At 45.5% G+C, this 27,494-nt stretch overlaps 1 protein-coding gene across 1 annotated transcript in view; it reads left to right on the top strand.

The window, feature by feature from the left end:
• Positions 1–27,494, top strand: part of DERL3 (derlin 3) — a 67,909-nt gene that overhangs the window by 38,992 nt on the left and 1,423 nt on the right. The window contains exons 3-6 of the mRNA XM_075321523.1: positions 25,331–25,404; positions 25,542–25,635; positions 27,072–27,267; positions 27,351–27,441. Of these exons, the coding sequence (XP_075177638.1) occupies positions 25,331–25,404; positions 25,542–25,635; positions 27,072–27,267; positions 27,351–27,441 (455 nt within the window). The remainder of the gene's footprint in view (positions 1–25,330; positions 25,405–25,541; positions 25,636–27,071; positions 27,268–27,350; positions 27,442–27,494) is intronic.

Genomic DNA, 27,494 nt, shown 5'->3' with positions numbered 1-27,494 from the left:
CTGGAGTCATCTGATTACTTGGGATGAATTGAGCAGTAAAATGCTCTGGTGCTCGATGGGCGAAGTCCATGTCGATTTTTTTTTAAAAAATTCATTAAAATAAAAAAAAAATAAAAAAAACACATTGTTTGTGGGCTCCCGCTGCATTTTCTATTGCTAAGGGTAACCCAAGCAGCTACTGGCTGCTAACCCCCGCTGCTTGGTGTTACTTTCACTGGCAATAGAAATCCAGGGAAGCATTTTTTTTTTTTCTTTATTATTATAAAGGTTTTTGCCTGAAAACTTTTTTAAAAAAATGACGTGGGCTTCGCCATATTTTTGTATGCTAGCCAGGTACAGCAGGCAGCTACGGGCTGCCCCCAACCCCCAGCTGTCTAATTGTACCCAGCTGGGAACCAAAATTATAGAGAAGAAAGCAGTGGAAAAATCCAGCTGGACTCCAAAGGGATAAATAAAAATGCTTCTTTATTTATATCAACTCGATTAAAAATATATATCCATTTCTCAAGTAAAGACACCGGCTTGTTCACACTGATGCATGGCAGATGTATACTACTACGCGTTTCGGCGGAACGCCTTCCTCAGGTCATAGTCAGTACAAGATTAAGAGGATATTTATAAATGTTTTTCCTGAGCAGCGAAGTAACTCACATGTTCTCACTAAATTAATTATATAGGGGAGTATACACTGCTCAGGTAAAATCACAAATTCACAAGAGGAAAGTACAAAAAGACCATGAAGTATTTATCTAACCTTAAATTACATAGGTATCCATCCAGATAAAATACAGAAAAAAATATATATATATCAATTAACATCTAGGTATGAAAATCTTATATATAGATAAATATACATATCTTTTTTTCTTTCTTTTTTTTCCCATAAATGGACATGAAAATCAATAGACACAATAAAACCCCACTTTATAGATGTAGATAATCACATTCGTTTGTCAAAACACAAAAAAAAAAAAAAAAAAGTTAAATTTCTCTCTTTTTTTCAAAAACCTCAATAGCATAAGATCAAATCATGTCTGCTATTTAATCCCTTTGGGAGGCGGGTATCCAACATAAAAATCCACCGACTTTCATGATTAAGTAGCTTTCTCCTTGTACAATGCCAGATTCAGTACGTAGGCTGTACAGTGGGGCCACTTAAAAAACGTATACGCAAGCACATGTCCGATTCAGTGAACGCTAATACCATTGGTATCTCTGCGGTATCTAGACATTTTGCCACAGTCCACAAGGGCAATTTGACAGCTTTTAAATTCAAGGGTATAGAGAAGGTTTTTAAACCATTGAGAGGAGGCGACTATAGGAGAAAGCTACTTAATCATGAAAGTCGGTGGATTTTTATGTTGGATACCCGCCTCCCAAAGGGATTAAATAGCAGACATGATTTGATCTTATGCTATTGAGGTTTTTGAAAAAAAGAGAGAAATTTAACTTTTTTTTTTTTTTTTTTTTTTTTTTGGCTGACAACTGCGAGACTAATACAACAGCACTTTACACTTCCATTGTATGAGCGTGGTTGATTTGTTGTTGTAGATCTCAACACTGATATTTCTGTCGCTCATTAATATTGATATGTGTTCTGTTTGAGCCTTACATATACGGGTAGGCCTCGGCTGACAACTGCGAGACATTATAATTTTTTTTTTTTTTTTTTTTTTTTTTCTCTCTCTCTTCTTATACCTGTGGGCAGTGTCCTTTTTATATGTCTTGCTTCCTATAATGTGTTTTGACAAACGAATGTGATTATCTACATCTATAAAGTGGGGTTTTATTGTGTCTATTGATTTTCATGTCCATTTATGGGAAAAAAAAGAAAGAAAAAAAGATATGTATATTTATCTATATATAAGATTTTCATACCTAGATGTTAATTGATATATATATATTTTTTTCTGTATTTTATCTGGATGGATACCTATGTAATTTAAGGTTAGATAAATACTTCATGGTCTTTTTGTACTTTCCTCTTGTGAATTTGTGATTTTACCTGAGCAGTGTATACTCCCCTATATAATTAATTTATTGAGAACATGTGAGTTACTTCGCTGCTCAGGAAAAACATTTATAAATATCCTCTTAATCTTGTACTGACTATGACCTGAGGAAGGCGTTCCGCCGAAACGCGTAGTAGTATACATCTGCCATGCATCAGTGTGAACAAGCCGGTGTCTTTACTTGAGAAATGGATATATATTTTTAATCGAGTTGATATAAATAAAGAAGCATTTTTATTTATCCCTTTGGAGTCCAGCTGGATTTTTCCACTGCTTTCTTCTATTATCTTCTCGGCTTGCTGCCGTAATCCGTGCCGGACCAAAGGGGACTAACAGGAGGATATATTCAGGCTTGTCTCTGCAGTGGTGAGCGGTTTTGTTTGTTTTTTAAAATTATAGAGAAGCCCTTTTTTTTTTTTTTTTTCTATTTCATGAATTTCATGAAATAATTAAAAAAAAAAAAAAAGACGTGGGCTTCGCCGAATTTTTGAGTCAAGCCAGGTACAACTAGGCAGCTGGGGATTGGAATCCGCAGTGCAGGGTGCCCAAGCACCCCCTCTGCGAATTGCAGTCCGCAGCCACCCCAGAAAATGGCGCTTTCATAGAAGCGCCATCTTCTGGCGCTGTATCCAACTCTTCCAGCTGCCCTGGTGACTGGTGGCTCGCTGGGTAATAATGGGGTTAGGGCTAGCTGTAAATTATAAGCTGGCCCTAAGCCCAAAATTCATGGAGTCACGCCAATATTAGACATGGCCACCATGAATTTCTAGTAAAGATTAAAAAAACACAAAACACAGAAAAGAAGGGAATTTTGTTTACTTACCGTAAATTCCTTTTCTTCTAGCTCCTATTGGGAGACCCAGACAATTGGGTGTATAGCTTCTGCCTCCGGAGGCCACACAAAGTTATTACACTTTAAAAAGTGTAACCCCTCCCCTCTGCTATACACCCTCCCGTGCATCACGGGCCCATCAGTTTTGGTGCCAAAGCAGGAAGGAGGAAACTTATAAATTGGTCTAAGGTAAATTCAATCCGAAGGATATTCGGAGAACTGAAACCATGAACCAAAGAACAATTGAACATGAACAACATGTGTACACAAAAGAACAACAGCCCGAAGGGAACAGGGGCGGGAGCTGGGTCTCCCAATAGGAACTAGAAGAAAAGGAATTTACGGTAAGTAAACAAAATTCCCTTCTTCTTTGTCGCTCCATTGGGAGACCCAGACAATTGGGATGTCCAAAAGCAATCCCTGGGTGGGTAAAAGAATACCTCGATAAAAAAGAGCCGAAACAACGGTCCCTTCTTACAGGTGGGCCACTGCCGCCTAAAGGACTTGCCTACCTAGACTGGCGTCTGCCGAAGCATAGGCATGCACCTGATAGTGTTTTGTAAAAGTGTGCAGACTCGACCAGGTAGCTGCCTGACACACCTGCTGAGCCGTAGCCTGGTGCCGCAATGCCCAGGACGCACCTACAGCTCTGGTAGAATGGGCTTTCAGCCCTGAAGGAATCGGAAGCCCAGACGAACGGTAGGCTTCAAGAATCGGTTCCTTGATCCACCTAGCCAAGGTTGACTTGGAAGCTTGCGACCCCTTACGCTGTCCAGCGACAAGGACAAAGAGCGCATCAGAACGGCGCAAGGGCGCCGTGCGTGAAATGTAGAGCCTGAGTGCTCTCACAAGATCTAACAAGTGCAAATCCTTTTCACATTGGTGAACTGGATGAGGGCAAAAAGAAGGTAAGGCGATATCCTGATTGAGATGAAACGGGGATACCACCTTAGGGAGAAATTCCGGGACCGGACGCAGAACCACCTTATCCTGGTGAAACACCAGGAAGGGGGCTTTGCATGACAGCGCTGCTAGCTCAGACACTCTCCGAAGTGATGTGACTGCCACTAGGAAGGCCACCTTCTGCGAAAGGCGAGATAGAGAGACATCCCGCATCGGCTCGAAAGGTGGCTTCTGGAGAGCCGTCAGCACTCTGTTAAGATCCCAGGGTTCTAGCGGACGCTTGTAAGGTGGGACTATGTGGCAAACTCCCTGCAGGAACGTACGGACCTGCAGAAGCCTGGCTAGACGCTTTTGAAAAAACACGGAAAGCGCCGATACTTGTCCCTTGAGAGAGCCGAGAGACAAGCCCTTGTCCAATCCGGATTGAAGGAAAGAAAGAAAAGTGGGCAAGGCAAACGGCCAGGGAGTGAAACCCTGATCAGAGCACCAGGATAAGAAGATCCTCCAAGTCCTGTGGTAGATCTTGGCGGACGTTGGTTTCCTGGCCTGTCTCATGGTGGCAATGACATCTTGAGATAACCCTGATGACGCTAGGAGCCAGGACTCAATGGCCACACAGTCAGGTTGAGGGCTGCGGAATTCAGATGGAAAAATGGCCCTTGAGACAGCAAGTCTGGTCGGTCTGGGAGTGCCCACGGTTGACCCACCGTGAGGTGCCACAGATCCGGGTACCACGATCTCCTCGGCCAGTCTGGAGCGACGAGGATGGCGCGACTGCAGTCGGACCTGATCTTGTGTAATACTCTGGGCAGCAGTGCCAGAGGAGGAAATACATAAGGCAGTTGAAACTGCGACCAGTCCTGAACTAACGCGTCTGCCGCCAGAGCTCTGTGATCCTTGGACCGAGCCATGAATGCCGGGACTTTGTTGTTGTGCCGAGACACCATTAGATCGACGTCCGGCGTTCCCCAGCGGCAACAGATCTCCCGAAACACGTCCGGGTGAAGAGACCATTCCCCTGCATCCATGCCCTGGCGACTGAGAAAATCTGCTTCCCAGTTTTCTACGCCCGGGATGTGAACTGCGGAGATGGTGGAGGCTGTGGCTTCCACCCACAGCAGAATCCGCTGAACTTCTCGGAAGGCTTGAAGACTGCGAGTGCCGCCCTGGTGGTTGATGTACGCAACCGCCGTGGCGTTGTCCGACTGTATTCGGATCTGCCGTCCCTCCAGCCACCGCTGGAACGCCTTTAGGGCCAGATACACTGCCCTTATCTCCAGAACGTTGATCTGAAGGGAGGACTCTGTCGGAGTCCAGGTTCCCTGAGCCCTGTGGTGGAGGAAGACCGCTCCCCACCCTGACAGACTCGCGTCCGTCGTGACCACAGCCCAGGATGGGGGCAAGAAGGATTTTCCTTTTGACAAGGAAGTGGGAAGAAGCCACCACTGAAGAGAGGTCTTGGCTGTCCGTGACAGCGAAACGTTCCTGTCTAGGGACGTCGGCTTCTTGTCCCATTTGCGGAGGATATCCCATTGAAGTGGACGCAGATGAAACTGTGCAAAAGGAACTGCCTCCATTGCTGCCACCATCTTCCCTAGCAAGTGCATGAGGCGCCTCAAGGGGTGTGACTGACCCCGAAGAAGAGATTGTACCCCTGTCTGTAGTGAACGCTGTTTGTCCAGCGGGAGCTTCACTATCGCTGAAAGGGTATGAAACTCCATCCCGAGGTAAGTCAGCGATTGGGTCGGTGTCAAATTTGACTTTGGGAAATTGATGATCCACCCGAACCTCTGGAGAGTCTCCAGAGTGACGGTCAGGCTGTGTTGGCATGCCACCCTGGAGGGTGCCTTGACTAGAAGATCGTCTAAGTAAGGGATCACCGAGTGGCCCTGAGAGTGTAAGACCGCCACCACTGCTGCCATGACCTTGGTGAAGACCCGTGGGGCTGTCGCCAGGCCGAAAGGCAGTGCCACGAACTGAAGGTGTTCGTCCCCGATGGTGAAACGCAGGAAGCGGTGATTCTCGGGAGCGATTGGCACATGGAGATAAGCATCTTTGATGTCGACTGATGCTAGGAAGTCTCCTTGTGACATCGAGGCGATGACAGAGCGGAGAGATTCCATCCGAAACCTTCTGGTGCTCACATGCTTGTTGAGCAGCTTGAGGTCTAGAACGGGACGGAATGATCCGTCCTTTTTTGGCACCACGAACAAGTTGGAGTAGAATCCGTGACCATGTTCCTGAGGTGGAACGGGAATCACCACTCCTTCTGCCTTCAGAGTGTTTACCGCCTGAAAAAGTGCATCGGCTCGCTCGGGGGGCGGAGATGTTCTGAAGAAACGAGTCGGAGGACGAGAACTGAGCTCTATCCTGTAACCGTGAGACAGAATGTCTCTCACTCATCGGTCTTGGACATGTGGCCACCAGGCGTCGCAAAAGCGGAAGAGCCTGCCACCGACCGAGGATGCGGTTTGTGGAGACCGAAAGTCATGAGGAGGCCGCCTTGGGGGCGGCTCCTCCGGCGGTCTTTTTAGGACGTGACTTAGACCGCCATGCCGAAGAGTTGCTCTGGCCCTTCTGTGACCTGTTGGACGTGGAGGATTGGGACCTGGCTGAGGGCCGAAAGGACCGAAACCTCGATTGAATCTTTCGCTGCTGAGGTCTGTTCGGTTTAGACTGGGGTAAGGACGAGTCCTTTCCCTTGGATTGCTTGATAATTTCGTCCAATTGCTCGCCAAACAAGCGGTCGCCGGAAAATGGCAAACCGGTTAAGAACTTCTTGGAAGCAGAGTCTGCCTTCCATTCGCGTAGCCACATGGCCCTGCGGACTGCCACCGAATTGGCGGATGCTACCGCTGTACGGCTCACCGAGTCGAGGACCGCGTTCATGGCGTAGGACGAAAAAGCCGACGCCTGAGAAGTCAAAGAAACGACCTGCGGAGTAGCGGTGCGTGTGACCGCCTTAATCTCAGACAAACAAGCTGAGATAGCTTGGAGCGCCCACACGGCTGCAAATGCTGGAGCAAAAGACGCACCTATGGCTTCATAGATGGATTTCATCAGGAGCTCTATTTGCCTGTCAGTGGCATCTTTGAGCGATGAGCCATCTGCCACTGATACCACGGATCTAGCCGCCAGCCTAGAGACTGGAGGATCCACCTTGGGACACTGAGCCCAACCCTTAACTACATCAGGTGGGAAGGGGTAACGTGTGTCATTAAGGCGCTTAGCAAAGCGCTTGTCCGGATATGCTCTGTGCTTCCGGACAGCATCCCTGAAGTTAGAGTGATCGAACAAAGCACTCCTTGTACGTTTGGGAAACCTAAACTGGTGTTTCTCCTGTTGTGAAGCTGACTCCTCAACAGGTGGAGTTGGAGGAGGAAGTTCTAGCACCTGGTTAATGGACGCTATAAGGTCATTTACAATGGCGTCTCCTTCAGGTGTATCAAGATTGAGAGCACCGTCCGGATCAGAGCCCTGAGCTGCAACGTCCGCCTCATCCTCCAGAGAGTCCTCATGCTGAGACCCTGAGCAGCGTGATGAAGTGGATGAAGGTCCCCAGCGAGCCCGCTTAGACGGTCTGTGACTACAGTCCGAGTCGGAGTCCTCCCCGTGGGACCTATGTGTCACCTCAGGAGCAGTTTGCTGCTCTAACCGAGGGGGGCCTGGGGTCAATGATTCAACAGTGCCCGGGGCCTGTGTTACCGGTCTGGACTGCAAAGCTTCAAGTATCTTAGCAGACCATTTGTCCATAGACTGAGCCATGGATTGTGAAAGGGAGTCAGAAAGTTTCTCAGCCAACACTGCAAACTCTGTCCCTGCCACCTGGACAGTAACAGCCGGTGGTTCTACCTGAGCCGAGGGTCCCACCAGTGCCTGAGGCTCCGGCTGAGTGAGTGTCACAGAGGCCGAGCATTGCACACAATGAGGGTAGGTGGAACCTGCAGGTAACATAGCCGCACAAGAGGTACAAGTTGCAAAATAAGCCTGTGCCTTGGCACCCTTGCTTTTTGCAGACGACATGCTGTTATCTCCTCTTTGCAAACAGTGAGGGTATATAGCTAAGCAAATACTGCAGCCGAGCAGAGCAAATGTATACCCAATATGGATATATATATATATACACTGCGGCACCCAGGGGGGCCAGCACCTGTAACAGGTGCGGCTTACCGACCGCGCTCAGCGGTTGTGTGTCCACCAGATTCCCTGCCTGGGCCTCCCAGAGTTATGGAGCTCTATCTGAAGTTCTCCTCCGGCAGCAGCGATGATAATAATGGCTGCCAGCGTTCTGTGAGGAGGAGGAAGCCGTGGGCATGCCTTAAAAAGTGCGGGAATCTGGTGCCCCACGGTGCTCAGTGAGGGGGGAGGAGGATACTAAGTATGCTCCAGCCCTCACCGCTGACGTTCAGTCTAGCGTCCCGCCCTTGCCCCTGACTGGCAGGCCCGGGGGCGGGAATATGCGGTACTAGGCCGCAAAAGCCGGGGACTCGAGTTATAAGCACGGCCGGCAAACAGGCACGGTCGGCGCGGTAGTCCCGGCGGCCCCAAACACAGCGCAGCTGCTGCAGTGTCCGATCCACAGGAGCTCTATGCGCCGTCCCCAAGGGGACACAGAGTACCTCAAAGAAGCAGGGCCTGTCCCTGATGACATCCAGTCTCCTGTCCGTCAGGTTCCCACAGGGGCTGCGGAGGGAGCCCGGTCCCAGTGCCTGGTGACCGGCTAGGATCCCACTTCTCCCAGAGCCCCTAAGGGATGGGGAAGGAAAACGGCATGTGGCTCCAGCCTTTGTACCCGCAATGGGTACCTCAACCTTAACAGCACCGCCGACCAAAGTGGGGTGAGAAGGGAGCATGCCGGGGGCCCTGTGAGGGGCCCTCTTTTCTTCCATCCGATAAAGTCAGCAGCTGCTGCTGCCTAAAATGTGGAGCTTGCGTGAATGTGTGCCTCCTTCAACACAAAGCATAAAACTGATGGGCCCGTGATGCACGGGAGGGTGTATAGCAGAGGGGAGGGGTTACACTTTTTAAAGTGTAATAACTTTGTGTGGCCTCCGGAGGCAGAAGCTATACACCCAATTGTCTGGGTCTCCCAATGGAGCGACAAAGAAATATTTTTATTAGAAATAAAACACAACACAATTAGTGACTCCATCTTTATTGAAATAAAGAACCCCCCTCCGCAGTAATCCTGGGTCAAGGGTCCCGTGCCATCCAATCCGGATCCAATATCATCTGATCTGTTTGCTGGAAGGCAAAGCGATCAGATGATGTCAGGTTAAAGGACATGAATCATACTACACAGCAGCTGATTGTATAAAAGCCGGTTATACAATCAGCTGATGCATCAGTGAAAAAAAAAAAATACTCACTTATGTGCTGATTACCGACAGCTCCTGGAGCGATCGGACGGGAGTCTGATCCCGTCAGATCGCTGCCGGTAATCAGCTGATGAAGTCTTCTGACGGCATCAGCTGATAGCCAGCCGGGCGCTAAAAAGATGGCGTCACCGCGAGACTACAATCAGCTGATGCGTCAGGTGACCGCATCAGGTGATCAGCGCCAGGTCCTGCAGGCATCGGACATGCCCGGAGAGTCTGCACACAGCCGGAGCAGCGGTCCTGGGAGAGGAGCTGGGAGCGGACATGGTACCGGGAGTCTGCAGACAGGTGAGTATGACATTTTTTTTTCTATTGTTCACTTTTGATTTAGCAGCTGACTCCATCTCCCGCCCGTACATTGCGCCGCACGGGAGCTGACATGGCACCGGACGGGAGATGGAAGTGGTGGTGACGGTACCGGGAGGATTCACGCTTCTGTGTTTAATGACAGAAGGAATCCTCTTCCTGTACACGTCACTTTACTACCCACCCCTTGCGTTTATAGCTGCGTTTTTAGTCATAGAAACGCACTAAAACGCAGCTATATTTGCAAATTGTGTTTTTCATTGCGTTTTTGAACATCTCATTCAACTCAATGGGTGTAAAACGCAGTGAAAAAACACAAAAATAATTGACATGCTGCGTTTTTGTGGGCACCACAAAAACGCAGCTGAAAAAAATGCTGTGTGCAGACAGCAAAAATGAAAACTCATAGACTTTGCTGGGGAAGCAAAGTCATGCAGTTTTCTGAGCAAAAACGCAGCGAACAACGCACTGTGTGAACTTACCCTTAGTTGGTGACATGCAGCACCGCAGGTGACAGAGCAGAGCAAGTTGGTGACATGCTCTGCTCTGACACATAGTGTGCTGCATGTAACTAACTGTATGCACTCTGGGACTTGTTGTGCAGGTGACTGGATGATACATGTCACTAACTTGCTCCACTCTGTGACTTCTGCTGCATTGTACCAACTGTATACACTCTCACCTGAACAAGTCTCAGAGTGGGGCAGTTATTGACATGTATCATCCGGTCACCTGCACAACAAGTCCCAGAGTGGAGACCGATAGTGACATATAGCACACTATGTGTCAGAGCAGAGCATGTCACTGTCTCCACTCTGAGACTTGTTGTGCAGGTGACCGGATGCTACATGTCACTGTCTCCACTCTGGGACTTGTTGTGCAGGTGACCGGATGCTACATGTCACTATCTGTCTCCACTCTGGGACTTGTTGTGCAGGTGACCGGATGATACATGTCACTAACTTGCTCCACTCTGTGACTTCTGCTGCATAGTACCAACTGTATACACTCTCACCTGCACAACAAGTCCCAGAGTGGAGACAGTTAGTGACATGTAGCATCCGGTCACCTGCACAACAAGTCCCAGAGTGGAGACAGATAGTGACATGCAGCACACTGTGTCAGAGCAGAGCATGTCACTGTCTCCACTCTGGGACTTGTTGTGCAGGTGACAGAGTGGAGCAGGTTGGTCCCATGCAGCGTCCGGTCACTTGTGCTGCTGGTGGGAGTATATGATCACACTGCCGACACCGCCCGCTCTCCTGACAGCTGAGCACAGCGGGCGGGTGGACAGTGTGATCACATACTTGCGTGACAGGGGGGATTTCAGTGGAGGAAACCCCCCATGTACTCCACACTGGAGCCCGTACCTCCCACAGCTGACGGATGGTAAGCGCGCCCTCTGCCTTCACCGCTCCACACTAAAGCTCTCCGGATCCTCCCCTCGATGCTGGGCTGTGACGTGCGGTAGTCACCGCCCACAGCCCAGTCAATCAGTGTGAGTGGCGCCGGCATCCTCTGACGTACCCGTCTAGTTTGAGAGCCCGGAAATGCCGGGACGTCAGAGGATGCTGGCGGCCACAGCTCCAGGGGGTCATGTGACAGGCACTGAGCATGCAGGATAGCGCCGCTCAGTGCCAGAACTGGAAATACAAGCCAATGGAGAAGATGCATACAATGGTAAGTGACACTCATTGGGAAAATAAAAAAAGTGGGTGAACCACCCCTTTAATACACAGTGCATTTTAAGACCTACTTCATCACTGAATAACCAGGTCAGGTCAATAATCACTATTTTCATCATCAGACACTGCTTCCTCACTCATATTGTCACAATGCCCTTCTTGACATGGTCTGCATACCCGTGAACAGGTAAGTCCGTGTCTTTTGCAAGTGTACCGAAGTGTACTACAACCACGAGAACAATTGCAGTGAATTATTTTCAGAAGTGTTACTGGCACAGGTGAAGTATCCATCATCACTGGAACTATACTGTTGTTCTGCAATTCCCATTCCCATTCAGTAGTGTCCATGGCCTCACCATTGTCCATCCAAAGCATCACTTGGAGGTAACTCCGAAGGGTATGATACTTCGTTGCAGAGGAGGTCGGTGGCAGTCGTTCAGGTGTAACAAAAGATTTTGGCTGAACCAACTTTTTTTGCAAAGAGTAGAATACCTCATTGCAGACAGATTGTCACCAGGTTTGCCCCCAAACAATGCCACCATTGCTTTACACCCAGCGTCTTCAATCTCAGCTGTTTTTCTTAGGTGTGGAAAACATTTTAGCACAGCTATTTAAAGGGAAGGTGTCGCGTTTTTTTATTTTTGTATTGAAAATAGTCATTATGAAATCAAGTATTTCTAATACAAAATGAAAATCGCAGCTTATTTAGTTTTTATTTAATTCTAGTTTTACTGGAGGCACTGGGGGCTGCCATGCTAGATTTGCTGTGTGTGTAACGACAGTAACTCATTCCTTTATGGCAGCCCCTGTGCATAGAGAACAGGGGTCGGAATCCGACCCCTTTGCTAACGTTACAGTGGGCGTCTGCTTGGACCTGGTTGCGCGCCCTGGGCTGTCCAGATCATAGCAGAGGGAGGAGATCGGCGCCATCATTGTGGAGCTCACAGCGTATGCTGTTTGCTCCACTTAACCCCTATCAACCGCCGGGATGTGTGAGTATGGACCCTCCCCCCGCTGTTACCGTCGCCAATGACACCCCCTCCCTCCGCTCTGCCCCCGCCGCCTCCAATGACACCCCCTCCCTTCGCTCTACCCAGCCACAGCTACTGCTGAAACCGCCGCCCCTCCCCCCCACCGTTACCGTCTGCATTGACACCCCCTCCCTCTGCTCTGCCCCCCGCCACCGCTGCTGTGTGCGCCTCTGCTACCTGTGTGCCTCGGCGCTGCTACCGTCTCCAAAAACACCCTTCCGCCTGTCACCTGTCAGCCTGTGTGTGTAACGGTGATACTGTCTGCAGGGCTGTGTATCCAATCCTATCCTATATGATACAGCAACTCAGCAGACAGTATCTAATCCTATCCTGTGTGATACTGTCTGCTGAGCCGTGTATCTAATCCTATCCTGTGATACTGTCTGCACAGCTGCGTATCTAATCCTATCCTGTGTGATACTGTCTGCACAGCTGTGTATCTAATCCTCTCCTGTGTGATACTGTCTGCACAGCTGTGTATCTAATCCTCTCCTGTGATACAGTCTGCACAGCTGTGTATCTAATCCTATCCTGTGTGATACTGTCTGCTGAGGCTTGTATCTATTCATGTCCTGTGTGATACTATCTGCTGAGCCGTGTATCTAATCCTATCCTGTGTGATACTCCTGCTGTCCTTGGTGACACTTTAGACATTTCTGGTCACCAACAAAATGGCTGTGCACTATGTCCCTACATGTCATTCTGTTATCTGTTGTAAACACTCAGATTAGGAGGGGGAGGTGTGATATCACACACAGGAGAGCAGACTCCGCCCACTTTTACTGCAGTTGTAATGTGAGCTTTTTCTACAGTGGGTTTTCTGTAGGATTTCAGAAGCTGCTCCCCCTAGTGTTTAACAGTGGAAAATATCAAACTTTTTAATTTTTTTTATATTTTGCACAATTAAAAAAAAAATAATAATATTTAAACAAAACATTTAAACATTATTACTTTACATTTTTTTCAGTTATTTTTTTTTTTTTTTTTGACGATACCTTCCCTTTAAGACAGAGTCTCCCTTCAAAACCTTGTGTAGACCGAGTTTTTTTCCAATTCCAAAAACCGCGGAAGTGGTATCGCAACCCGTGAATGCATGCAGGAACAGAAGACTGCTGCAGACATGGGTTCCCAGAAACTTCTTCATAACCTTAATGTCGTATACTGTTGCAGGACGCCCTTTATCAGAGTAGAAATAAAGCTTGTTGTCATCGCTGGTTGATGCGTGATGAAGTAACAACACCAAAAGATCTGTATCTTCGCCAATGAGACTAGTACTTTTGTTTGATGACATTGACACTGCTGTCTTAACAAATCTCCACATCTGCATCCCCCTCTGATTGTATTACATGGCAACCTCTGTCATTCATGCGCTGTGAAACGAGATTGATAAGAGACTGTTTGTTCTCCACATTCGAAAGGAAGTCCTTTTTCCCGACAAATTTCGTTCCTTCAGCAATGTTCACTTTGTTACTTGTTCGATTTTTTCACCGTCACTGATGGGTAATGTCCTTAGTGTTTGGTCCTCCAATGTAACCATCAAATACTATCGTAGCCTTACCATAGTGCTTTACTGTGAAAGATGCATAGTCTTCAGCGATTGAACAATATGTCTTTCCTTCTGACCACTTCAGTCGACGGAGAAGAGAACCTCCGGCAAGAACATAATGTTCCACTTCTGGTACATCCTTGAGTACTAAGTCATCTGAACTCTGTTCTTATATAGCAGCCATCAGTTGTGCTTTGTTTGGTTTGGGTAAGAGATGTTTTGCCTCAAAGAGGGATGGTGGGTATGGTGAAAGTTCATAGGCCATCACCTCATCAAGGGAAAGATCATCAGTTTGAGACACCACAAGAAACCTTTGGAACAAAATAGCGGGGTTTACTGTTTTGTCTTTAGCAACGTCAATTGCCTAACTGGATGCCAGGGACTTGGCTTTCATTGACCGCTTGTACTTGCTTGTACTTATCTGAAAACAGTGATTGACCCTCCATTGTTGCCACTATTTCTCTGCCAATGGTGAACAGGTTATGGAAATTCACATCCTTATTTACATTGACACCGGTGATAATGTTGCGAAGAGACACTTCATCAGAGAAAGGTGAAAAGGTCTCGAGTTTATCTGCAATTTTCTCCAGATCTTCACAATCTCTTCTCGTCCTTGACGTTAAATAAATAAATCAATCATTAAATAATAAATATAATAATAGTAATTGTAAAAGAAATATGATAGACACTGAAAGGCGAGTCGCCTTTAACATTTTACAGCTTTGGCGGCCATATTCTTTCATGTCACATTTGGACCCTTTGTGGTAACCCTATCTTGGCAAACTTTTAGTATGTTTTTCCTTACATGAAATACTACCTAAAAAAACAATAAAACGCTTTCTAGGAAATTGTTCAGGGTAAAGTTTTTTTTTTCGTATTTTGACTGGACTAATGATACTAATATAGGAGGAGTAGCCTATACCAGAGAGGAAAGAGACCATATTCAAAAGAATCTAGACACACTCGAACAATGGGACGAGGACAACAGAATGGTGTTTAACAGAGACAAATGTAAAAGAAATGTAAAAAGCAGATATAGTATGGGAGGAACAGAACTATGTGATAGCATCGGGGAAAAGGACTTGGGCATAATAAAAGAAACCAGAATTAACCATGAACCAACAATGGGGGGCTGCAACTAAAAAGGCCAACAAAATTTTGGGATGTCTCAAGACAAGCATTGATCAAGAGAAGCAATTGTTCCCCTATACTCTGCCCTGGTCAGACCCCACCTGGAATACTATGTACAGTTCTGGGCAATCCAATTTAAAAAAGACATATATTGGAGCAAGTCCAGAGAAGAACAACCAAGATGGTAGAAGGTCTGCAAACCAGGTCATATGAAGAACGGCTAAATGAACTAGGGATGTTTAGTTTGCAAAAAGAGGAGACTTAACCTCATAACGACGGCCGTACGACTTAAAGCGGCGGCAAAACAGGGTACTTATTCTGTTCCGCCGCTTTAAAGCGGCGGCCCGAAAAAAACCCTGTAGCGCCCCCCAGCGACCGAAAATCTCGGGGGTTTCAGCTACCGGGGGTAGCTGAGACCCCCCAGATTATGAATCGGGGTGTTTTTTTTGAACCCCGATCATGTGATCGGCGGTATACACTGTATACCGACGAACACATGAAAAAAAAAGAAATGGCCGGTAAAACTGATTTCTTTTTCATCTGACATGATCAAACATGTCAGATGAGAAAGAAATCTAACCCCCTAGTGCCCCCAAAGCCCCCGGTACCGGAGAGTCCCCCCACCCCCACCCCTACCCCCACCGGACATCCAAAATGGCACCGAAGCGCACAGAAAACTGCCGCCGGCGCCGGCTCTGCAGTCATTTCCCTCCGATCTGAAATGATCAAACATTTCAGATCGGAGGGAAATGTCCTCCCCCTGACCCCTCCTCCGGTCCACTGGAGCCCTCTGGTCACCGGAGCCCCCTCCGGTTCTCCAGAGCCACCACCCCCCCTCACCCCTCCGGAAGATGGCGGCGCACAGCGCGCGGCCGCATTCATTCTGCTCTTTCTGCCGCATGTGACACGTCACATGCGGCAGAAAGGTGTCCCCAGGTCCCACTAGGTCACCCCCCGTCACCCCCCCCCCCCAAGCCCCCGGTTATACGTTACCGGTCTGCCGCTCCGTCCCGCGATCACGCCGCCTCCTTCTTCAATGCTGGCGGCGCATGCGCAGACAGCGGCTGTCAGCTGGATCCCTGCTGACGTCGCAACTGCACAGGCTACTCCACTGTGGACCGGGGGAGGGTGAGTGCGGTAATCTGCAGTCACACTCCTCACATGGAGAGACTGCTGTTCCAGAAAATGGGGGGTACGTTCTGTGAGCGTGCCCCTCATATCCTGGAATGAGGTTACTGCAGGTCACTCTGCCCTAGGTTGGACCGGGGCAGTGTGAGTGCAGTATTCTCAGATTACTGCACCCACACTGCTCATGGAGAGCTTGCTCTTCCAGAAAATGGGGGATACGTTCCCTGAACGTGCCCCCCATATTCTAGAAGATCCAGAGCCGGCGTGGGACCTCCAAAATGGATTACAGCGACCGGAATTTCTTTATTTTCAATAAATTGGTAAAAGAGGAATGTTTCGGGGAGTGTTTTTTCAAATAATTTTTTTGTCTTTTTTTTTTTCTATTACTGACTGGGTTAGTGATGTCGGGTATCTGTTCAGATGCCGTGACATCACTAACCCCAGGGCTTGATGCCAGGTGACATTACAGCTGGTATCAACCCCATATATTACCCCGTCTGCCACCGCACCAGGGCGCGGGATGAGCTGGGGCGAAGCGCCAGGATTGGCGCATCTAATGGATGCGCTACTTCTGGGGCGGCTGCGGCCTGCTATTTTTAGGCTGGGAAGAGTCCAATAACCATGGCTCTTCCCACCCTGAGAATACCAGACCCCAGCTGTCCGCTTCACCTTGGCTGGTGATCTAATTTGGGGGGGACCCCAGGTTTTTTTTTTTTTAAAAAAAACGCCTGGGGAGCCCTCCAAATTGATCACCAGACAAGGTGAAGCTGTCAGCTGTGGTTTGCAGGCTACAGCTGTCTGCTTTACCCTAGCTGGCTATCAAAAATAGGGGGGACCCCACGTCGTTTATTTTAATTATTAATTTTTTGGGGGGGCTAAATACAAGGCTAGGCACCCTTTAGTGCCACATGAAAGGCACTAAAGGGCGCCAGCTTAGAATATGCAGGGGGTGGGACGTTATATTGGTTTGACATCTATCCATTCATCCATTGTAGCATTTTAGGCTGTGCGCCCACAATCGGGATTTGCAGCGTTTTGGGCGCAGATTGTTTTCCCTGCGTCCATAACGCTGCGTTGTGCAGTAGAAGAACAGTGGAAGGATTTTTAGAAATCTCATGCCCAATGTGCTTGCCCAATGTGCTTCTTTTCTCCGCAGCATAAATCGACCTGTGGCGCAGCTTCCCGCGCCTCAGCATGTCAATTTATGCTGCGGAGATGAGTGTGCTCTGCAGGTAGCATAGAGCTCCACAGCAGCCTGAACCCAAATCGTGGGCATGGGCAGCTGCGTTCTCCCGTGGACAACACTCACATCTCTGCAGGAGGCTGACACTGTGTACTAGACGCCGTGTCGCTGGATCATGGCCACATAGCCTAAAAGTGAGACATTTGTTGCTACAGCAACATTTTTGTGAAGTACCTGTGGATTCAAAATGCTTACTATACTCCTGAATAAAATCCAGTTTCCAAAATGGAGTCACTTGTGGGGGTTTTCTGACGTATAGGTACCCAAGGGGCCCTGCTAATGTGACATGGTGCGCGCAATTTATTTCAACTTTTCCAGAATTCAAATGGTGCTCCCTCCATTCCAAGCCCTCCCATTTATCCAAACAGAGGTTTTTGGCCACATGTGGGGTATCCCTGTGCTCATAAGACATTGGATAACAACCTGTGGGGTCCACGGTTTGTTGTTGTCTCTTGAAAAAGTGAGAAATTTGATGCTAAAGCAACAGTTTTGTGAAAAAAATGAAAATTTTCAATATGGCAACCTAAGCTTATCAAATTCTGTGAAGTACTCGTGGATTCAAACTGCTCACTATACACCTAGATAAACGCCTTGAAGTGTCTTGTTTCCAGAATGAAGTCACTTGTGGGGGACCGCCACTGTTTAGGCACCTCAGGGGCTCTCCAAATGCAACCTGGCGTCCGCTATTGATTCCAGCCAATTTTGCAGTCAAATGGCACTCCTTCCCTTCCGAGCCCTGCCATGCGCCCAAACAGTTGATTTCCACCACATATAAGGTATCGCCAAACTCAGGAGAAATTGCACAATAAATGTTATGCTGAATTTTTTCCTTTTACTCTTGTAAAAAAAAAAGCTACCTGGTTGAAATAACAATTTTGTGGTAAAATTTTTTTTTTTTTTTTTCATGGCTCAACGTTATAAAATTCTGTGAAGCACCTGAGGGTTCAGGGTACTCACCAAACATCTAGATAAATTCCTTGAGGGGCCTAGTTTCCAAAATGGGGTCACTTGTGCGGGGTTTCTGCTGTTTAGGTACCTTAGGGGACCTCCAAATGCGACATGGTGCCCGCAATCTTTTTCAGGCAAATTTCCTTTCTAAAATTCAAATATTGCTCCTTTCGTTCCAAGCCCTCCCATTTGTCCAAACAAAGGTTTCAGACCACATGTGAGGTATCACCGCGCTCATAAAAAAGTGGTTAACAAACCTTGAGGTCAAATTTTTGGAATTACCTCTTGAAAAAGTGAGAAAATTGATGCTAAAGCAACATTTTTGAGAAAATTATTAAAATTTTCAATATGACAACGTAACGTTAACAAAATCTGTGAAGTACCTGTGGATCTAAAATGCTCACTATACCCCTAGATAGAAGCCTTGAGGGGTCTAGTTTCCAAAATGGTGTCACTTGTGAGGGATTTCTTCTGTTTAGGTACCTTAGCGGACCTGTAAATGCAACATGGTGCCCGCAATCTATTTCAGCCAAATTTGCTTTCCAAAATTCAAATATTGCTCCTTCTGTTCCGAGCCCTCCCATTTGTCCAAACAGAGGTTTCTGACCACATGTGGGGTATCGGCGTGCTCATAAGAAAGTGGGGAACAAGTTTTGGGGTCCATTTTGTTGTGTTATTTCTTCTAAAAGTGAATAAATTTGGGTTAGAGCAACATTTTTAGGTAAAATTTAATTTTTGCTTTTTTTCATTCCACATTGCTTTTGTTCATGTGAAGCACCTGAAGGGTTAATAAACTTCTTGAATGTGGTTTTGAGTACTTTGGGGGGTGCAGTTTTTAGAATGGTGTCACTTTTGGGTATTTTCTGTCATCTAGGCCTATTGAAGTCACTTCAAATGTGATGTGGTCCCTAAAAAACTGGTTTTGTAAATTTTGATGTAAAAATGAGAAATTGCTGATAAACTTTGAACCCCTCTAACTTCCTAACAAAAAAAAAAAATTGTTTCCAAAATTGTGCTGATGTAAAGTAGACATGTGGGAAATGTTATTTATTAACTATTTTGTGTCACAGAAATCTCTGGTTTAACGGTATAAAAATTCAAAAGTTGAAAATTGCTAAATTTTCAAAATTTTTGCCAATATTCAATTTTTTTCATAAATAAACACAAAAAATATTGTCCTAAATTTGGTACTAACATGAAGTCCAATATGTGACGAAAAAACAATCTCAGAATCACCGGGATCCGTTGAAGCGTTCCAGAGTTATAACCTCATGAAGTGACACTGGTCAGAATTGCAAAATTTGGTCTGGTCATTAAGGTGAAAATTAGCTCCGTCACTAAAGGGTTAATAGTGGTCTACAAATATCGGAAAGTTAGTCACAGTTCAGAAGGAACTAGCCTATTCTTATTAGTACAAGGAAGCACAAGAAGCAATGGAATGAAAGTAAAAAGGAGGGAGATTCAGATTAGACATTAGAAAAAAAACTTTGTGACAGTGAAGGCAGTCAAAAGAGTGGAATAGGCTACAACAGGAGGTAGTGAGCTCTCCATCAATGGAAATGTTCACGCAGCAAATGGATAAACATAGTTGGGATGATTTAGGAAAACCTGCACTCGCAGGTAGTTGGAACCGTTGGCCCTTGAGATCCCTTCCAACGCTACTATTCTATGAAATGGTTGTGAGCCACATTTTGTGTGAAGAAATTGTAGAAGCCATATAACTAATAAAGGACAGGAAACAACTGAATCACCGCCGTCCTTTGATGATTAACACGGATGATGCCTCCGGCGCCATCCACACAGTCGGGCAAATTGAGCAGGAATAATCATGTAACCATAAGTGGGTAAAATGGCCATTGTTATAACCCATCTTCCTATCACTAAAAACCTATTTCTCAAGGAAAATGTGAAGAACAAGTTTGGTTTGTACAGCAGAGAGGAGCTGTGTGTGCTGTGTATACGCAGAGTAGAGGAGCATGCAGTTTGCAGCAAAAAAGGCAGAATGGCTATGCAGTGCTGCATAAGACTGTGTGGTAACAGGCTAAGAGAAGTTGAAGGCAGCTACATGCTCAGGAGAATGAAACCAGCAAACGAGGCAGTCGCAGCGCCACTACGCTTTAGACTTTTCTTGGCTCCTCCTTAATTAGGTCCAGTTTACAACTGTCTGCTATACCTTGAGGTCGTTGATGCAGATAGCTGTGGCCACACAGAGAGAGACCCTTGCTCTAAATAGAAAGCTGTTCTGACCCCCTCATATATATGCACACTTGATTTAGCCAAGTATGCAGGTATTTTCTGGAAGGATCTGAGGATTAGGTAATGAAAATCATCATGCCTGATCCTTCTCCCCAAAATTAAATCATGAGACACCCATACACAACAGATGGTCTGCAGTCTTGGTCAAAAATTTTACTTGACTGGCATTTTCAATTATAAAAGCCATTTTAAGTTTGAAAGACAATTTTTATTTTTGCAAATATTTTTCAGAGCATTTCTCTTTGCTGACCTACTAGGACAACCATAGACTGTGATTATGTTCCTAGAAAACACTATAGCTCACGGCAGATCAGAAAATATGTTTCATGCAACAATATATTTACCCAACAGTCTCCCATCCAAAACTGTAATGCAGCCCAATGTGAGATGCAAGGGAAACAAGCTGGACTCTGCTTCTCATTCTTTTGTACTGGACAATGGGTAAACATGTCATATGTGCATCTAGTGTGGCTGAGCAGGAGCCCAAGGGTAGGGTACTCTAAAGGCCCCATATCAATTAAATTCAACCAAAACCTGACAAATCTGGCTGACCACCTAATATGTATGGAGAGCCTCTTCCACCTCACTCGGGGATAGTCAGGAGGCCTCCATACTCATTAGATTCAACCAATCCTGACAAATTTGGCCAACCACCTAATAAGTAAGGCAGGCTCTTCCACGACAATCCAGGGATAGTCAGGAGGATTCCATGCTTATTAGTTGTCTGCCCGATTAATGTAAATATCCGATACAGCGAGAAAAGCCTGGCTGGAACCCATTACTATTTTTGATAGAAAAGGACAGATTTCCTAACTGTAGGAATGAAACAAATTTCGGTTACCTATACTCACAAGTAATCTCTGAAAGGCACCTGTCACAAGACTAAAAACACCCAGTATTTATTCTTATTTTTATTCCCGTTGCTCCGAGAATTCAATATGGGGATTTTATTACTTCGTGATTCTTTTTATGATTTTCAACACTGTAAAAATTAGCACGCCCATATTGTTGGAAGGACATTGTGGACTTAAATAAAACAAAAACAGAATACTCAGGAAAGCAGCAAGAATAAAATAAAAAGTAAAAACTGATCACTTTTCCTTGGTGACAGGTTCTCAGTGTATCATTGACATATGATTATACTAATTATGACATCCAAGTGCATCCGATGTTTCACACACACCCATAGACTTGTAAGAGTGCGTGTCAGCAGACATACATTGCCATTTTTCTCTCATGTTGATTCGGCATGAGAAAATACGATAGATCTGCTTTGCCTCGTTGACTAGGATTGGTCAGAGTGCAATGCAAGATTTTTTTGGCATTTCACTTGTCTGACTCCTACCCTCATGTGAACCAGGCCTTAGTAACATATTGCTGGAATCATTGTCTCAGCTTCTACATCATGCAAAAACCTGATGACCGATTTCATTTAGAGATTTTTAAATTTAATATTAGGCATTGCAAATCCTAACAGTGTCCACTGTACACACTGCTTGGATCCTGCAGTTTCACTCACCTGGCGGTTGTCATGTGACCACTCATACTTTCGGTCACATGCTGATGACTTTCTCTTCCACTTCTCTCAATTATGCCGTTTGGTGAAATGTTTACTCTTTGGCTTTTACAAATTGAATACTTAAAGTACAATAATACAAATACATACTCAAATACTTTCAAGACCAGAAGAAAAAAACTTCCATAAAAAAAATAACCTTTAAATTATCATTTAAAAGGTAAAAAATTTACCATAAAGTGCAACACTCACCTTAATAGTGTAGGGGCAAAAAACAGGTAGAAACCAGAATTAGTAATCTGAAAAGGGGGGAGGGAGGGGGAGAAGGCTATCCCTAATTTACCCCTAATTTTGACAATACCTAGCAAAGGAAGGTATGACGCCCTAGGGTTGTGGCGTCCCCATTCACCGACGGGAGACCCTAAAGTCACCCTATATTGCCCTACACTACACTAATATGTGAACCAAACGTGAAAATTAAACATTAAAATTCAAACTCCATATAGCTAATAGCTTGCCAACATAATAGCATAACTTATCTGGCAGAGGTGCATCAGATCCTCATGATCAGACATTGTCCCGACACGTTTATCCCTGTTAGCTTCACAGGGTTCATCAGGGGACAGCTATAGATGAACTCCAGGACTAAAGATACTGCATCAAGGTAGCAGTCAGAATCTAGGTGCTGTGAGTGACAAATTACTACAACCAATCACAGCTGCTGGTGGGCGGGTTTATATACTAAAGGAAAATATAAAATTAAAAAAAAAAAAAAAAAGGGCGTGAGTGCGGACCCCTCCCCCCATTTTTGATACCCATCCGAGGTGAGGCTTTACCCTCACAACTGAGGGCTGGTATTCTTAGGCTGGGGAGGCCCACTATATTGGGAGCCCCCAGGCTAAAAATATCAGCTAGCAGCTGCCCGGAATGGCCGCATCCATTAGATGCGACAGTCCCGGGACTATACCCGGCTCTTCCCAATTACCCTGGTGCGGTGGCAATCAGTGTAATGAGGGGTTAACGTACAAACAGCCAAAAATTGCTTTAATGTAAATAAAAAGCCCCCTCTTTCACCACTTTATTAACCCTCAAACACCCCTCCAGGTCGGAAGTAATCCACACAAGGTTCCACGGCAATTCAGTTCTGCTACATCTCTGTCTTGTCACAGCGAGTGTCAGAGCATGACTGCCAGCTATGAGTGTAGACAGAGCCGCGCGATCAGAATGAACTCTGGTGAACCCTTAACGTCACAGCTGCGGGTCACGCAGTATGGCATGTGAAGCTCAACCCCTGCAGCTGATGTGAGCCGTGCCATCAGCGGTGACCTCACTCAGGTGAGTCCTCCACCTGCAGCTCACTTCAGTCGTGGTCTGATTTGCGGTCACAGGTGGAGGACTCACCTGTGACCGGAAATCACCTGAGTGACGGCACCACTGATCGCGCGGCTCACTTCAGTCACTCAGGTAATTTGCTGTCACAGGTGGAGGACTTCAGCTGTGGCTGCAGCTAACCTTAGTGACATCACCGCTGATAGCGTGACTCTTCAGTTGCTGCGTGGAGCTCACAGCTGGCAGTCTTGTTCTATGGCATTCACTGTGAGCGTCAGATGTAGCAGTGCGGGAATGCGTCGCGGGACCTCAAGAGGTGTTTGGGGGGTTAATAAAGTGGTGACAGAGGATGCTTTTTTTCGTCTTATTTCAAATAAAGGACTTTTTGGGAGTTTGTGTTTATTTACTTTCATTTACAGATTAGTGATGATGGGGGCGGGGGGGTGTCTCAGACACCCGCCATCACTAAACTATCCTTATTACCCCGATTGCCACTATACCAGGGCGATGGGAAGAGCCGGGCCCAGCACCAGAATTAGCGCACCTTATGGATGTGCCACTTCTGGGGTGGCTGTGGGCTGCTATTGTTAGGCTGGAAAGGGACAAATACCAATGGCCCTTCTCACCCTATTAATATCAACCCCCAGTTGCCTGCTGTACCTTGGTTGGTTTTAGAAAAAAGGGGGGGACCCCACGTCAGTTTTTTTTTCATTATATCAAATAGTTAAAAAAAAAAATAAATAAATAAAAAGCATGGGACCCCTCTATTTTTCATAACCAGCCAAGGTACAGCAGTCAGCTGAGGGTTGCAGCCTGCATCTGCTGCTGTTCCTGTGGTGGATATTATTTTCTTACCCCCACCAAACAAAAAAAAACCAAAAACGTGGCCAAGCTAGCTATCCCGCCAACAAGCTATTCTGTTCTAATTTTCTATCTATCCACCTATTCTAGCTATCAAATATCCTATAATTTTTGTTTCTCCTTTAAAAAAACGCATTGACAAAAACGCATGCATTTTTACCGCCTTTTTTTTCCTTTTCAAAACGCAGTGTTTACAGTTGTCAAAGTCTGCCAGAGGGTGCAGTTTTGTTGTCAAATCTAAAACGCAGCGTATGCCCATACCCTAAATCTTCAAGGGTCAGGCACTTAAAGGGAGCATTAGGGACTTATTTTTGTACTTGAGACAAAGAACTCAGAAAAGCAGGTAGTTGCGAACTATCTGCCTGGCGCTGATCTTTGTCTAGAACAGACAGGAACCACTACTGCTGGTGACTAACATCACATTGACAGAGCAGCAGCTTCTCTTTTGATGGGGTGTTTCTACTAATGGCATGCTAATTGACAACTGGCTCCCCGCTGCCTTACCGCAGGGAGCCAGCTGTAAGTCAGCATGCCAGCAGAGATTGTCCCCCTGCAAAATGGCCAGAATTTGACTAAACTCATGAATATGGCGGATACATGGCATCAGGTTTGGAAAATAGCATTTCAGCTCACCTGATAAAGTGCATGGTGCAGAGCAGCTCCATGGACAATCCAAAATTAGAAATAGTACCAGCACAAATCTGTAAAAAAAAAAAAAAAATTTTATTCAATGCAAAACGTCATAAAAACAAGAAAGAAGGTGGATTATAAATAAAAACTGATACACGTTACCTGTACCTGTCTTGTATCTGGCCCAAAGTGGCTCTTAGTCTCAACCTAAGATTGAGACTAAGGGCCACATACGCGTTCTGTACCGGTCGTGTATCAGTTTTTTGTTTTTAATCCGCCTACCTTCTTATTTTTATGCCCCTTTGCATTGAATAAAATTGAAAAAATGTTTGGGATTTGTTCTGGTACTATTTCTACTTTTGGATGGCATCAGATTTACTAGTCCTTTAGTGGCAATCGTCTGCTGATAAAAATGTGATTTTATCAAAACTACACTAAGCAGCTCAGTAAGTGGCACATCGCTGGAATCAGGGTCTCTGCCCCTACATTATGCTGCTCTCAGATTAGATGGCAAAAACTTGGTGACAGATTTCCTTTAATAATGTTTTTTTTACATCTTTGAAAATTACATTAATATTTTGCTTTATTTTCACAGATTTGGAGACTAGTAACCAATTTCCTATACTTTGGACACCTGGGTTTCAGTTTTCTTTTCAATATGATTTTTACGTATCCTCACAGTAAAAAGGACTTACCCTCTAAATATATACTAGTCGCTGCCTTTATGTAACAATATAAAAGACACTGAGTGAAATACATGTTTATTTTGGATGTTAGTTTCCTTTACAGATATTTCTTCTATCCAGGTACAGATATTGCAAAATGTTGGAAGAAACGTCCTTTAGGGGGCGCACAGCAGATTTTGTATTTATGTTTCTCTTTGGAGGACTCACCATTACAGTATCCTTTCGTTGTTTTAAATTGATGCAGATATTCAGCGTTTTTAAAGTTTCCTATCCAAAAATGTCTATGTATTAGTAAATGAGAAATAAGAAAACTTCAATACTCATAGATCCATATGGTGCTTCAAGTATTGGTTTAGTAGAAAGACGGGAAGAAAAGCCATTTTTATTTAGATTGGATTGATTGAGGTAAATTATTATTATTTATCATCTTCTACATTTCCAGAAAATAAGTTTCTAATACATTTATCACAACAAACCAAATCAATGCCAATGTGTATAAGTCAACCAATTATCATAAATTGGCTGTATCCTTGGAATTACTAGTATTTGGCTAGAAAACCTAAAGATATAACTAAAAAGGGTACCGAATTGCAATTGTCTTTTCAGTGAGGAAGAAGATGAACTCTAGCGCCACCTATTGGAAGTAGCAATCCTAATAGTCAAAAGTGACCCTTTAACAAGTCTTCATATGACTTAGGGTTTCTGCCAGGTCAGAACCTCAATTTGCACACACAGTTATCCCTCATCAGTGCAAAGTATGAGATCTGATCTGGCTGTATGAGAGGCTAAGCTGGGGTCTAAAGGGGAATCTATTCTCCTTGCGGAGACTGAGACACCATTCCAGCATGCCAGTGGTGAGGAGACTTTAATCCACAATGCTCCTTTGGGAAATGTGCTCTATTCCATACATTTATCACTGAGACGGGAGAATCGATTTCCAGGACTTAACCACGGCCAAGGTCAGTAATCTGTGACTTCTGGAATGTAGGCCTGTGAAACTCTACCTCCCAGCTCTCATGATTATACGGCCTGCATAGCCAGGAAGAGAGCCAGGAGATGCGCATACCTCCTGTTCTGCGGTCACAGATCGGTCACTCCGGTCAGGGACCTGGCTGACGGACTGGAGTGCTGTGAATCGATTCGCTTACCTCTATTACCTATCCACAGATAGCTGATGAATGTAGATTCTTTGTGGATCTGACCCCATTGATCACAAGCCCATTGCTGTACTTAGCCATGAGTCAGTGCTATAGACTTTTGTAGTGACCATTACTCCATTCAAACGCCTCTAGCATTGGTTGGGGACCTTCATGATCATACATTTCTCACCTATCCTGTGGTCAGATAATAAAACTTTGTTGTGGGATATATTTTTTTTTTCTAATGCTCCTTTACTTCTATATAGTATTCTGTGGGGCAGAGAATAAATGCCCTACGCATGTAACTCTTCCTAGGCTGCTCTTCATTATTCAGCTTCATGTCAACTTTCGATTCCTCTGGAGTCTTTTGGGCCTTATTAACCTATACATTTTCTTCAGGTGTCATCAATACCGTAGCTATAAAAATAAATGTATATATTAGTCCAGCAACCGGTCATTTCTTTATAGAATTAAGTCAACATTTTCCAGTCATGTCCTTAACAAGAAACAGTTATTCGGTCTTTTTGTCGATCTCACCTTCTTTGGCCAGGCTTTTACTCTGATGTTGGTATACGTTTGGTGCCGCAAAAATCCTTCCGTTCGGATCAATATTCTTGGCCTTGTTACAGTTAGGGCCCCTTACCTGCCCTGGGTGCTTTTGATTTTCTCACTACTAGGTGGAGATTCCATCCTTGTAGATGCACTAGGTAAGATATAGGTCCTCTTTTTACATGCGTTCAGAAGTGGCCATATTTTAGGTTGTATATAAAATGTTTTTTTTCTGTTTTAGGTATTGCAGCTGGGCACATTTATTACTTTCTTGAGGATGTTTTCCCAAACCAACCAGGAGGAAAAAAGCTCTTAGTTACTCCAGAAATTCTGTGAGTATGAAGACAATGGGTCCTCACCGGTGATGAGCGATAACTACTATGCT

The sequence above is a fragment of the Anomaloglossus baeobatrachus genome, chromosome 1, assembly GCF_048569485.1.
Source record: "Anomaloglossus baeobatrachus isolate aAnoBae1 chromosome 1, aAnoBae1.hap1, whole genome shotgun sequence".
In the NCBI taxonomy this organism is placed as follows: Eukaryota; Metazoa; Chordata; class Amphibia; order Anura; family Aromobatidae; genus Anomaloglossus; species Anomaloglossus baeobatrachus.
This window is presented reverse-complemented; position numbering and strand designations above follow the sequence as displayed.